Raw genomic sequence first — 15317 nt, forward strand, 5'->3', positions numbered from 1 at the left:
GTTGAAAATAGAGCTACCCTACGATCCAGCAATTGCACTACTGGGTATTTACTCCAAAGATACAAATGTAGGGATCCGAAGGGGTACGTGCACCCTGATGTTTATAGCAGCAATGTCCACAATAGCCAAACTGTGGAAAGAGCCAAGATGTCCAATGACAGATGAATGGATAAAGAAGAAGTGGTATATATATACAATGGAATATTATGCAGCCATCAAAAGGAATGAAATCTTGCCATTTGCAATGACGTGGATGGAGCTGGAGGGTGTTATGCTGAGCAAAATCAGTCAATCAGAGAAAGACATGTATCATATGACCTCACTGATATGAGGAATTCTTAATCTCAGGAAACAAACTGAGGGTTGCTGGAGTGGGGGGTGGGGTGGGAGGGATGGGGTGACTGGGTGATAGACACTGGAGAGGGTATGTGCTATCATGAGCGCTGTGAATTGTGCAAGACTGTTGAATCACAGATCTGTACCTCTGAAACAAATAATGCAATATATGTTAAGAAAAAAAAAAGAAGAAGATAGCAGGAGGGGAAGAATGAAGGGGGGGAAATCGGAGGGGGAGACGAACCATGAGAGACGATGGACTCTGAAAAACAAACTGAGGGTTCTAGAGGGGAGGAGGGTGGGAGGATGGGTTAGCCTGGTGATGGGTATTAAAGAGGGCACATTCTGCATGGAGCACTGGGTGTTATGCACAAACAATGAATCATGGAACACTACATCAAAAACTAATGATGTAATGTATGGTGATTAACATAACAATAAAAAATTTTTAAAAAAAAGAAAAAGAAATCAGTATTATGATATTACAGTATTACAGGCAGGAAAGAAATCATACCATTGTCATTAGAGTAAAAAAATGCTCACACTTTCTGGACAATTCAAGATCAAAGCAAATGTGTTCATCCTTAGCCAGGGAAGTCGCTACCTGATCACATAAATAGTTTATTCTCTTGCAGGGGAAGTTTGAGGCAGGTTTACATTTTTTTTTTTTAATTTTATTATGTTATGTTAGTCACCATACAATACATCATTAGTTTTTGATGTAGTGATCCATGATTCATTGTTTTCATATAACACCCAGTGCTCCATGCAGAACGTGCCCTCCTTAATACCCATCACCGGGCTAACCCATCCCCCTACCCCCCTCCCTGTTTGTTTCTCAGAGTCCATAGTCTCTCATGGTTCATCTCTTCCTCCAATTTCCCTCCCTTCATTTTTCCCTTCCTTCTCCTAATGTCCTCCATGCTATTCCTTATGTTCCACAAATAAGTGAAACCATATGATAATTGACTTTCTCTGCTTGACTTATCTTACATTTTTTTTAAACTCAATTTACTCTCTACCAGCTCAGAGAGAAATGATATTTAAGAATTGAGAGCACACCAATGCTTAATGATAAAGATATAACTGACTTTTAGCATATTAGTCACACTCTACAAAGTTTGAGATTAATTCCCAGAGTCCTTTGCACACTTATTCATGATTTTGCTCTTTGAAAGGAAGTTTTTGTCATCCCTGTGCCAACTCCATTGCAAAAGGACCTTTTCATAAACGTCTTCTCGAAAATGGGCTTTAGAAAATCTAGTCCCTTGCTCCTGTCCATCCTGGTTGGGCAGCTGTTCAACAGGATGAGAAAGTAATCAGATTTTCCAGACACCTGGCAATTCAGAGTGGGGAGGAGGGAGAGAATACAGCTTTAGGATGAAAAGTTTATTTCAATAGTAACAATTTTCAAAATCTTAAGGCTGTAAATCCAATGTCTCCAACCTTTCTGAGGGAGAAATTTTGCTAGCACACAACATATACTTTATCTAAATACAAAATATTATTTAGAGCTATCTACTCTCTCGTCTAATTTTTATACTACTTATGTAATTGCTATCATTCGGGATTTGCATCATACACCATACATAATCATCTTGTTGCTATTACTTCATAAAGAATCTTTCAAGTGGCACTAATTAGTCCTAGGAAGTTTTTAAAAATTCACTAAGAAAAACAATCCATGATAACCAAACTTCAGATTTCAGTTGGAAACACTTTCCCTCTGAGATTTGTCCTGGGTCATTTACCAAGCTTTTCCATAAGGCTATCTTGCTATTTGAACAATAGCATCTTCATCTTTTGACTTTGGTTCAGTTTCTCATTAGTGGTTTGAAGACCCGGAGAGTGTGGGGGTACTTAGTCTTGAAGGAAGTACATGTCTGGAATCAAGAGTTCAAACTGGCCATCGAGTATATGCAGTTCAACCCCATACTTTCCAGATAAAGGAACCAAGTAAAGAGCAAAGGGCCATGTCCCAAGGACCAGGGCTGGCAGTTCCAAAAAGTGGGCCTGACCCAGAGATCAAGTAAGAATTTTCAACATTTGTCCTGTGTCCCCTCCTTTGTGGTTTCAGAGGATGTACGCACTGATGAGGTACAACTGCAAGTTCTATCGATAAATGGAGCAAAGATTTATCAATGACCTGCTTTGTGGTAAATCCTTTATGTGCATCACCTCATTTTATCCCCTCAGAAAGCTCTATGTATAAAGTGGTATTATCATTTCCTCAGTTTTATTTTTTTCATTAATAAGAAATACATTTATTTATTTTTTATTATGTTCAGTTAGCCACTCTATAGTACATCATTAGTTTTTGATGTAGTGTTCAATGATTCATGAGTTGCGTATAAATGAGGAAATTAAATGGCCTGTAGGTCGGGCACCTGGGTGGCTCAGTTGGTTGAGCATCTGCCTTCAGCTCAGGTCATGATCCCGGGGTCCTGGGATGGAGCCAGGCATCGGGCTCCCTGCTCAGCAGGGCATCTGCTTCTCCCTCTCCCTCTGCCCCTCCCCCTGCTTGTGCTCTGTCTCTCGCTTTCTCTCTCTCTCTCAAATGAATAAATAAAATCTTTTTTGAAAAATGGCTTGTAGGTGAAGCAGGGATTTGAGTGGAAACACCTGACTCCAAGCCCATTTCTCAACCACATGAGAGCAATAAAAAGAAAAGGGGGCTGAACGGTTTTATTATAAGGAAAGAAACATACTACAGACCTGGGAACAGTCAGACAGTTTCAGAAATATTGGTCATGGGAAACCAATCAAAAACTCTTATTTGAACGCCCACTATGTGTTTTTCCCTGTGTAAATGGAGGAAATCTAAGCATGGTATAATGCCATCTATTTTAAATCCCCAGCAAGGAGGGGCCTATGAGTCATTTCAGGAAGGGAAGCATTCCAGTTCTTTCCAGAAATACTCATGATACCACCTTTGTATTGCAAAAGAAGTGCATCATTTCTGGTTATAAGATGCTGAAAACACCCCTAAAAAGATACTGATGTACTTTGCTGATCATTGAAGGGAGTCCTTGCCAGAGCTAACTTGTTAACAGAATAATATGGTATACTTGCCTAGTTGATGTACTTTATGAAGTTCACATCAAATATTACAAGAGCCTATACATTGTTTTGTCTGTAATTACTCACCTTAAACAGTCAAATTGGTACCATTGCTACATGATTGAGTTATAATGAGAATGAAATTGTCACATGCAAAAATAGAAATATGGAATACGCACGGAAAGAAGAAAATTTCATATATGGACAAGCAGATTTGTAAGTACATTAGAAGAAAGTACATTCTTAATTAAAAAAAAAAAAGCCGCACACAAATGCCTCTTGTTCAACAGAAATGTCATGAACAAACCTTCAGGAAAAGAATAGAAAGTAATTAGGAAGACACTTGAGAAAATAACCAATTTATGGGTTGTGACTCATCAACTTGATCAATATGGTTGGTGTCTTATAGAATCAATGACTCAATTAGTGTTGAATGCTCATAAGACTAAATCAGGAAAAAAGAAGCTAACTTCAGTAAACAAGTAATAGAAAAATGACAGATGCAAAGAAGACCAATAATATAAACAGCTAAATCATTATGTTTGGACTTTTATCTATTATTTAGGATTTATGTAGCATCTCATTATCCTAAAAGTAGTTTCATGAATTACATTGATTCAGTAATTACAGTATGCCAGGTTAAGTTTCAGTGAACACAAAACAGTATCAGTGACAAAAAATATTTTAAAATTTTAAACAAAGCATTGACATTAAAGCAACTGAAATATCAAGTAGAAATAGTATTAAAAATTCCAAAAAAAGACGTTCATTTTCTGAATGTTTTGAACAGTTCAATGATTAACATTAGACAATCAATATTCTTGAATAAACACATGAATTAATATTTTATGTGATATTTCATTGAGATATGGCATTTTATCTATATTCTGTTTCTGAAAAAGTTACCATTTTTATAAAATTGGTAAATTCACTATTTTAAAAAACTGATCCATTGTATTTGTAATATAGTTTCAATGGTTAAATGTTCACTTTGATCATGAGTGCACACGTGAAATAAATAAATTGTCATGGGCAAAACTATGCACATTTTACATTGAAATGCATGCTTTTCTATGCAGGAGCCAACTCTTAAATAATTTAAAACAAATTTTAATAAGTCTAGCATTATTTTTGTCACATAAGCACTTCTTTTTACTAATTTCTTGACTCTACTTATTTTTTTTCATTGAAAGCTCTAATAATAAGAGAAATTACTTTTCTGTCACATATTCCCTGAGATTACTTTGAACTTAAACACTTAAAAACCATCTAGTCAAGCATCAAAAATAGAGGCAAAACTCTTACCTTAGAAGGTGGAACTGGAAAACACCAGAACACATGCATTGTAGAAATCAATAGAAGTAGAATAAGGCTGAATTTTAATGAGCTGTAGGTTGGGGGAAAAAACCCTAAGATTAGTTTCATTTAGGGAAGTATAAGTAAAAAAAAAGCATATATGAACTCAACAGTTTTCTTTGTGGAAAAAGGCAGTCTTTCACCTAATCATTTTGGATTTTCCAAAATTTCTGCAGACCGGTGGTTTTATTGCCAAATTCCTCACACTTACTGTCAGATCCTCCTTGGGTGACCCTTTTATACCAGAAAAGTTCAGGAGTAAAAATGTCATCATGTCTCATCATATGTGACTAATTGGTTCTTTTTTTGTTCTTGTTAAGTTGGAAAAGGCCAATAACGCACAGGCATTGTCAGTGAGCTACCAAGCATTGACTTCATTTAAATTTTGCCATTAAAAATGTCCTTCAAAAGCATTGTCTTCTAAACTGTGTCATTGTGACATAGATAGCTAGAGGTCTCAAAAGAAACCACAAGTTTGTTTTGCTTAGAGTTTAACACTTAAACAGGATGGCATTATTTCTTTGAATGTCCAGCATCATGTTCCAGAGTCGAACACAAAATACTTACAAGAATGAAGAACATCTACCCTCACAATGCACACAGATTATTTAAGTTTTCCACGATGGATTTCCCTCCTTTAGGACTTCTGAGGTGAAAGCAGGGAAACAAGTATCATGTCCCTTTGTCACTGGTCACTCAAATAAAGGAAAGGCACTGCACCTATCCCTTTCCATGTGCATACCCAGAGTCCAAGGCCCAGAGTTCTGAAAAGGCTGCCTGCCATGGCCTCCTTTTTCTCTCCAGGGCATAGAATTTCTCCAGGAAGCCTTTGCTGCCCTTGCAAACCAATGGGCATCCACATTAATAAATTGATTCAGGAGCACTAAGTGTGAACAGATGTTGCTGGAGCTTACAATGGAGAAAAACATCAAGGGAGGTGCTTTCTGCTTGGATAACTAGTGTTTCTGAGATGGAGCCAACATTTTTTGAATACAAAGCAACCGAGGGAAATCCTTGCTTCCTCAAGATCAGCACCTTTTGGAGGACAAAGCTGCCCTGTGTCTGGGACATTTGTTACCTGTTTGTCAGTGCTACATCCCTTTCTTTAGGGAACTGCTGATGGGTATGATTCTCATATAGTTGTCGATCATATAGTCACCCTTTGTCTACCACGAGGAAAAGCAGGTGACCCAGATTCTCAAGAGAACAAAGGTCACAGGGATTAGTGCCAAGTTGGGAGCTGGGGCATGTGATCCAACATATTTATCATAGTCTTTGGGGATATCACTTGGAGGTTGGGAGATAAACAGCTCTAAGAACACCAAAAACTGAACACACACATTTACTTTTGGTGTCTCTTTAAACCCAGCTAAAATAAACACATAAGAACAAAAAAAAATGGAAGAGAGGATGACAGCAAGTGTTTTGTTGAGTGATGAGCAATTGACCAAGTAGATCCTGAGAAACGTTCTTATTAAAATAGTTTAGTAACAGACCATTAACAGTCTTAAGTTTTCATGGGACCAGTTGCTTTTGGATGTGGTGAAGGTGGCACTAAAAAGAAGAGGATCAGCTGGAAGTTTAAGACATGACTCAATTCAATCCCACATCCCCTCTCCACTTCCCATGTCCAAACAACTTCTGCCCCAGCAGAGGACTATAGGTCTGTTCTATGGAAATGGTAAAGCAGAGTGTCTCCTGACCAAGGGAATCAGGTGTAGTGGTGTTAAGGGGTTACTTTTCTGAAAACAAAGGCTGAACCAGTGTTACACTCAAGACTGAGACCCATGGGTCTCTTTCTTGGCACAGCTCCTGAACACTGTTAGACCGGTCTTTATCCTCAAGACAAGAGAATGGAACACCTTCTCTGGGGAATCTGCCCAGCTCAAGATGAAAAACCTAGAGATACAGACATTAGGGTCCCCACATAAAAGCAGCCCAGGCAAGTGAAATCCACTAAAGTCCAGGGCTGACAGTACCCACTAACACACACACAAAAATTTATGGATGTTTTAGCGCCTATTCTTAATATAAACAGACAATTCAGAGATGCAACTGAAATGAGTACAAGATATTTATAAAGGCAGAACTGGTAAGAACAAAGAAAATGGGAGAGAAGTCCATAGCAGCAGTGTTTTATCCTGAAAGATAGAAACCAACAAACAGGAAGTAAAGGTGACTTGAAAGAAACAGGAGAGAATACAAGAGAAGAAAACTTAAAAAAAAAAAAAACAAAAAACACTAATATTCTCCCAGAGAGAAGAGAAAATATTGTATCTATAAAATAAGAAAAGAAAGCTATATAAAGCAAATCATTTAGAGGACAAAAAGGAGCTCATGAAAATTAAAACTATTAAAAAAAAGCTCAGAAGGATTGAAAGATAGGGTTGCATAAATCTCCCAGACATTACAGAAGAAAAGATAAGGAGAAAAACTAAAATAATTAAAGAATAGTACCCATCCAGTAGTTCCAACATGTAAATAATAGGGATTCTAGAAAAGAAAATGGAAAAAAAAAAAGAGAGGAGAGGGAATCATCAATAAGGAAATTCGAGAACATTTTCCATAATAGACGATACTGACTTTTGGGAAGGAAGAGACTCATCAAGTGTCTGGCACTACAGGTCAATCTGACCCATATTAAGATACATCATCATAAAATTTTAGCAAATTGCATCCTACAATCTCCAAATTAACTACAAAGATTCAGACACCAGAAATATTTTAGAATTCTCGAAAATAATGTAAGAGCTTGGAAGAGAATAGAGCAATGCCTTCAAAATTCTGCAGAAAAATGATATCCAACCTAGAATTTATTCCCAAACTATCCCTTAAGTGGAAGACTACAATAAACATTTTCAGATATGTAAGATCTCCAAATTATATTTCCCCTACACCCTTTGTCAGGAAGCATTTCAGGATATGCTCCACCAAAAATGAGAATATGCACCTATAAAGAAGAAAATGTGAGATACATGTAACAGGAGATCAATACAGAGACAAAGCAAGAAAATTCCCAGGATGACGGTAAGAAGAGATCCCCAGTGAGACGTGCACACCAGGCCTGAAGGGCAAAAAGTCCAGATTGGTGTAGCTAGATGATTCTGGGAGAGATTTCTGTAAGAAAATGAAAGCCTTAGTATATCTGCATATCTTGAGAGGAGAATTAGACAATGGGAGAATTTGGGGTTGACTTAGTGACAAATCTACAGATAAGTAAAGAAAAAGAAAAAGAAAAGCAAAAGTACAGAAAAAGACATTTGTTCCAATTAAACAAAGTTCTGTAAGAAACAAAAGTAATCACAGTTAACTACTTGACTCAGCAGAGAGTATCATTTGCATAGTTACAGTAATGTAATTATTGAACAATGATCTAACCAAAGGGTAATTTAACTAAATTGGGAGCTAGATTTTGGAAATAGTGCATTTTTGTAGTGGGGTGAATTGTCTAATTTGTACAGAAAAATTCATGCTATAATGCTGAAAAATAAAAAATCAAAACCAATCATGTTATTGAGAGAGAAATAGACAATCAGCCAAAAAGTTTGAAAGCGATGACTCTGAGATAGGGAATGGAAGAGAAGGTAGGAAGTGTAGTTTTCATAGAAGTGCCCCCCTTAGAGCTAGTCGATCCTTTAAATCAGGTGCATGCGATAAAACTGTAATAAAAGTAAAACTTTAAAAAAGTATGTACTATGGACTAGATATATCTGGAGATGCCAGAGAACATATTCACTACTATGTATAAAAAGTTTGCCTGATAAGGAGGCCCATGCCAGAAGTCAGAGAAGATGAAGAGGGAGAAAGAGGGAAATAGGAAAGAGGGAGAGAGATTGAGAGAGAGACAAAGGTGGGGGGGGGGGAGAGAGAGAGAGAGAGGGAGAGAGAGAGATAGAGACCTGCAGGTATTGTTAAACTTCTGGATCCATACTTGAAAGCAATTTCTCTCCTCTGACACCCCATTTACATAAGCCAAACCTCCCTTTTTGCACAGACTAGTTACTTCACAAGACAGTTTAACCACTACACCCGAGGATGTGTTCATTTACTAAGCACTTTCTATACGCTGCAGATTGCACAGCCTCTTTCTCTGGGTCAGGGCAGTAAGTCTTCATCACCATTCTAAGAAGGCACTATTACCAGCTCCACCCTCGTTGAAGAGACTGAGTCTCATGGAGGTTAAACAGTCTGCCCAACATCACCCTGTTTGTGAAGGGCACAGCCAGGCTTTGATCCCAGTTCTGTGTGACTTTAGAGACCACAGTTCAAACAGTGTGCCACAGTCCCCACTCATGGACCTACAACATCGTTCATCTACTCAGCTCTGGAGGAGACAGCACTTATGACATTCAAATCCCCTGCCCCTGACCAACCAACACACACACACACATGCGCACACGCGTGACCCCTTGAAGTTTAATCTTCTGTGTCTTTGAAGCAAGATGTTAATGGGACTCTCTTGGTACCACTTCCCCATCCCATCACTTGACAATTCTTATATCCTTCATTTCCATCCCCAACCCCAGCTCATGACCTGATCCTTCCTCTAGAAATGACAGTGAGTTAGCTGGTTGTCTCTTGTTATCCTACTTTTCCAGGGCAGAGCAGCCCTCCATAATCTTAAGGCCCACATTCCCCTTTGCATCCTCAGAGATTTTGCAAGACAACTGTCTGAGACATATTTTGCACTCACTGCGACGGCGTCATTTGGATGCTTAACCATATAGTGCCTTAAATGGCTTAATGTTTCTCTTCTTTTCCAGTGTTTGCTTTGTCTCCTGGGAACTTCTTGGGAGCTTCACATTTCTGAAGATATTGCTGAGTATATTGCTGGTGCTTTTTTTGTTTGTTGAAATAAATCCATATCACTTGGAAACAGTTCAGTATAGGAGATCCAGGGACAGTATCAAATCTGAAAATCCTGGAGTCCCTCAAGGTCTAATTCTCAGTTAGAACAGACTCCCCATGGAGTCTGATGTCAACACGCTTTCCAGAAGTCCTTCTTGATAACTCAGGCCTATCCCAACTTCTCCGGGTCTTCCAGTTAGAAGATTTTAGACCAGATGCTCCTGGCTAGACATCCATGAAATCCCAAGGAGATCCATAGATGGGCTTTGGAGCCCTTAACTCCTCTAAAATTATATGTTGCTAACTGTGCTTCTGTGTATGTGGACATTCATCTGGGAAAATAAAGCAAAGCTTTCATCACATTCTCAGATTTCCTGAGATTCCCCTCCCCTACAGATTAGAATTACTGGCTTAAACATAAATCTATAATAAGTCCAAATTATCTCACCACAGATGAGGTCAAATAGATGGTGGTTCTTCCTTCCTCTGCCATCTACCCTCATGGCACTCATTTACTCATGTGTTTGGACGGCTGGACCTGTAAGAGTACAAAGACTTACTAGTGAGTGAAGCTGATGGGATATTCCTGGTACATGCTTGATACGGTAGATTAGATCTTTGTTCAGATATATCCACTCCCTCTTTTCTCTCTTTTCCATGGACAGAGTGTAAGTCCTGACTCCTTGACTTTGTCATTGGTTCAGAAGACATAGTACAACAAAAACATGAAGAGCACTTCATGGTTGGGCTTGTCCTCCTGCACTTCTGTCCTTGCCCTAAGAAGAGCACACCTGTGTTGGCCTGTGATCCTGGGAGGAAGATGAGGGACCCATGTGGTAGAGCTAGCTCATAGCCTCTGGCCAGCAGTCAGCTGCAGACAAGTGAAAAGCCTCGCTAAGGTTAGTAGAGGTGTCTAGAACCGTGAGCCGAGATCAGCCACCCCAGCCTGCAGAAATGTGAGCAATACTAAATAATTATTGTTTTAAGTCAGTGCATTTTGGGGTGTTTTCGATACAGGAAACTAGCACAGTAGCTGTTCAGTAAACATTCATTAAAGGGAATAAATCACAAAAAAAAGCCTTGAATGCTGTGTAAAGGAATCAGGAGTCCTTCTCAAATATAGCCCTGTAATTGTTCCTGGCATACTGGCCTTCCCTCCCTAACTCAAAAGATCACCTGACAGTACCACCTGACCCCATGACTGGGGGTGGGGAACTCTCGTCCCACACTGACAGCTGGCCAAAGGGCAATCACCTCTCATACGTGCTAACCAAAATTATGGAGTAGGAAGCCTTTTAAATCAATTGTTCAATCCCGGCATATATCCACAGGAAAGACTTCTGCCTTCAAAAGCAACTAGCATGGCATGAATCAATCCCATCAAACAATGTTTCACTTAAGAGGTGTTCCGTCTACTGTTCACTGGATATCTATATTTTGGTCACCTGCTCTGTTCTAGGCCCAGGAGACACAAGAGTGAACAAGACAACTTCATCTCTTGTCTTCATTGAATTCTCAGCTAAAGTTCCATTAGCAGGATTTGTGTTTGCATTTCAAGCTTATTAAAAACAGAACCCAAGTATCAGATAGGCAGACTCTGGGAGCGGGCAGGGCTGGGGCTCAGGTCATATAAACAGCTCTGACTTCTTTTTTTTAAGATTTTATTTATTTATTTTAGAGAGAGAGAGGATGAGTTGGGTGGGGGGTGCTGCAGAGGGAGAGGGAGAGAGAACATCTCAAGCAGACTCTGCGCTGAGCATGGAGCCTGATGCGGGGCTCGATTTCACGACCCTGAGATCATGACCTGAGCCAAAATCCAAGAGTCAGATGCTTAACAGACTGAGCCACCCAGGCGCCCCAGAACAGCTCTGACTTCTGAGGCAGGGCCAAAGCTCCACCATCTCAGCTTCCTTTCTAAACTATCGATCAAGGCCTGACTTCCTGTGAACCAGAAGCAGAGTCTTTGGCTGCTTAATTAGAGTCTAGGATCAAAATGTTTGAATCCACAGCATTATCACCAAACTAATCTGTAAATGTCTAGTGCAAGACTAATCTGTAAATGTCTAGTGCAAGACTCTTCTTTCAACTGAGTTCTGATTATAGGGAGGAGATAGAATGCCAAGCACTGGCTACCTGAATATGGGTGGTGGCTTCTGGGCACGTAATGGAGTGAGAAATGGGACTGGAGTCGGGAGCTCTGCCTGGCACTGGCTCACGAGGGTTTTGCCTGTGACTGGACTGTCTCTTTTGGTGACCAGGCCTGTAGTCAGATGTCTATGACAAGTACTTATGGTGTAGTTAGAACATGTGAAGACCTATTGTCAACACCTAAAGGGCGGATTAGCACTCGACTCAGCCTTGGAATTTAATGGACTTCTCAGTGAAAGTTTACCTCTTATTTGTCACAAGGTAACTATCTTAGAGACACCCATGCCCTTCTCACAAATGTCCTCTTGACATCAGCGTGAAAGCCAGAGAGAGAAGGAACAAATTCTTTTTGACTTTTGCTTCTCCTTGGTCACCCCTAAAGTTGGGTGACACTCTCTGACTCATGCTTCAGGATTTCAAGCACATCAAGTCAGACAGATCTTGGACTGAAAAGATCAAAGAAGTCTTCTTTTTTATAAGTTCCAGAGCTTCCTGTTATAACACCCGGAAACTTCCCACAAGCACCAACTTTTTTACTACTGGGTTTAGCTCCTTGCTAAGCCTACGATGTGGAACTGTGTTCCAATGATGTTAAGGAGACATGTCACCAGTTGGAAAAAAGCTATCAGCTCAGTGTAATTTAGGGTTTGGGTATCTTTAAAAAAATTCTACAATTGATTCCGTTGTTCACGCATTATTAACACACATTAAGGCCTGCATCTTTTGGCATATATGAAAAAATTAATTTAAGTTTACTGCTCCTTAATTCATATAACTGTTATACCCTCTGAAAGTATAATTACAATGCAGAATGTGGCTGAGTGTATTTTCTGGTTTTATATTAGAGTAGGAGAAATAAAGCCTTGTGCAGGGCTTAGGTTAACTTATTGAAATAAATCATTGCTCCAATTCACGGTTGCTCCTAAAATGCTTCTATAGTTTTCATATATGCATGCAGGATAGGCCCAGTGCTTAAGATCCATGTTCTATGGAAATAAAAGGCAAAGGAAATCCAGAAGGTGATAGTGGAATGTAGAAAGCATAAGCAAATCTCCTTGTTTCCTTAGAGCCTGGTTTTGCCTCATTGGCACTGTTGACATTTTGGGCTGATGATCCTTGGTTGTTGGAAGCTGCCCGGAGCCTGGCAGGATATTTAGCAGGATCCTTGGCCTCTACTCAGTAGATACCAATAGCACCACCACCTTACCTGTGACCACCGAAAATGTCTCTAGATAGGACCAAATGTCCTGGTGGAGGGAAACTAGATCGCCCCCTGTTGAGAACCACCATTAAGAAATAAGTAAGCTCTAAGCTCTTTCTTTCTTCTGCTGGAGGCAGACATTTGGGGCAGGTATACATTTTACAATAAAGGTATCATAGTTAATTGGCAGCCTATTTTTCTTTCTTGGTGATGCATGAAATAGTGGTATATCTTCTAATTGACAGGGTCTTCGATTCAATGAAATACAGTTATTTTTAGAAACCATCAGAAACAGTATTTGAGATAAATGACATATTTTACATGTTGATTTAGATAATTAGCAATAAAATATGCTACTAGTTTTTTTTCACTAACATATGTTCTTAGGCACAAACTTCTGCACATGGTTCTATTTTTCTTACACTTTGATTTTATTTTAATGATACTCTGAATTTTTTAAGAAGGCAGATGTTATATTAGACATAGTTTCCCCATATCATGAATGGCATTTTATTTAATAAACGCATTAATCATTGATGTGCTCTTCACAGTATACTACGTGGGTACCCGATGAAAAGCGACTGGAAATGGCCTTTCTAAGGAAAGACCATGAGAGGGAAAAATCCTGTTATAAAACACCGAGCTCTGGGCAGTCTCCTGAAAACATTTAGGGAATGTTCTTTGTAGCCGGTCAACATTTCATTTATGGATTCATCAAAGAATTCAGTAGGGTGCACTATATGCCGGGGACCATGTGAGGCTCTGGGGTGCAGTGATAAGAAAATGCCACAAAGGAGTCAAGGAAGGGAGAAATGGGAACTCCACAGTCAGGATGGGGGCGGTAAAACACCTGACAGAGCTCAGTCTTGACGGTGAGGAAGGGACAGGACAGCAGGTGTCCCGGTAGGATAGGGAAGGAGTCACAGTCACCTGAGGACCTACCAGTGATTGAGGCTGGCTGATGCAGAGACCCATGTTGGAACATAGAGCATGATCCCTGCTGCGTAGGCCATGCATGCCCTGGAGTTGATCCACAGATGCCATTAAAGGCCTTTAAGCAGGAGTGATGGCCCAATCAGATCTGTGTTTTAGAAGAATGTCTGGCTGCCACAAGCAGGCAGAAAGGGAGGGTCAGTGGCTGGGGTGGAGAGGTCCCTCCGTGGGCTGTGGTTAGAGTCCAGAAGAGAAGACGGACCTATGCACCAGGGGGGGTGGCCATGGAGGTAGAGAGGTTTGGGAGACAGAAATTAACTGACCCGGTTCCTAGCTGGAGGGGTGGGGTGGTGAGATATCAGGGGTGATCTTTCTCACCAGCTCAAGTAGCCACGCAGAAATACAGCACCTCCAGAATGCCACCCCCCCCAACCATGGCCACTGCCTCCCACCTTCCCACCCCAGAGACCCCTCAACCACATGAGGCTTCCAGTCTGTGTTCTTGCCACATCCTCACTAGCCACCACCTACTTGGGGTCCTCCTCCCCACTGACCAGCTCAGAGCCCCCAGTCCATCATCAAAATCATGCCCCTAAAAGTGCTTCTCTCTCCCTCTAACAAACATGACTGGCAAAACTCCAACTTTGAGCAAACCCAAGTGACTCCATCTGTGAGCCTCACTCAGGTTATGACCAAAGGAAAACCCGGCAATAATGAGTGCTGGTCTCATGCAAAAACTCATGACCACAAATCCCCAGTGACCTCCGCTTTATCCGAAAAGCATGAACTACCTGGTAAGTAGACCCATCCTCTCAGTAGATGAAAGGGGGGTTTCGTACCCTCTCTTCTAACCCTCCTACGGCCCCCATTGTACTCCAACCCCCACTCCCTGCCAACCCTGACACGCAAATCTGAGCTCATGGCTTTGCCTCTTACATTGTTGAGAAAGCTGAAGCAATGAGTCAGGTGCTTTGTCATTTTCTCACCATGAAACCTATCAACCCACTCATGTACAGCCCCTGCCTGGTTGCTGTGGATGAAAGTCCCTGCTCCCATGAGGGGCCAAGCCCCCCAGTTCCCCAAGGACTTTGTGCCCACAGTTATCTCCCTCTCTCCCTTGCATTCTCTCTCTCCCTCTCTCTCTTTCTCTCAGAGATTACTACCATCAGCTTACAAACATGTTGTTATCATTTTATAATTAAAAAAATCTGGATTTTTTAAAAAAATAGCCCACAGGCTGGTACCTCCACCACTACTTTTTCTGTTAAGGTCACCAAAGATCTTTTCAAACATGTGGTCACCTCTCTGTCCCTATGTCCCCTGATCTTTCAGCAGCACTGGACACAGATTATCAACCTCTTCCCTTCTTGAAGCACTTTCTCCTCTCACCATCCATGACGCACACCCTCCTGGTTTTTTCCTCCCTTGCTGATTA

General features: G+C 40.5%; 1 protein-coding gene across 1 annotated transcript; it reads right to left on the reverse strand.

The window, feature by feature from the left end:
* Positions 1-1492: 1492 nt before the first annotated feature.
* Positions 1493-10195, reverse strand: NPS (neuropeptide S). Its single transcript, XM_078076902.1, has 3 exons — positions 10161-10195; positions 4702-4783; positions 1493-1672 (listed from the first exon to the last, which is right to left on the reverse strand). The coding sequence occupies exons 1-3, from the start codon at positions 10193-10195 to the stop codon at positions 1493-1495; spliced, it is 297 nt and encodes a 98-aa protein (XP_077933028.1).
* Between the last annotated feature and the right edge of the window lie 5122 nt (positions 10196-15317).

The sequence above is a fragment of the Halichoerus grypus genome, chromosome 7 (assembly GCF_964656455.1).
Source record: "Halichoerus grypus chromosome 7, mHalGry1.hap1.1, whole genome shotgun sequence".
In the NCBI taxonomy this organism is placed as follows: domain Eukaryota; kingdom Metazoa; phylum Chordata; class Mammalia; order Carnivora; family Phocidae; genus Halichoerus; species Halichoerus grypus.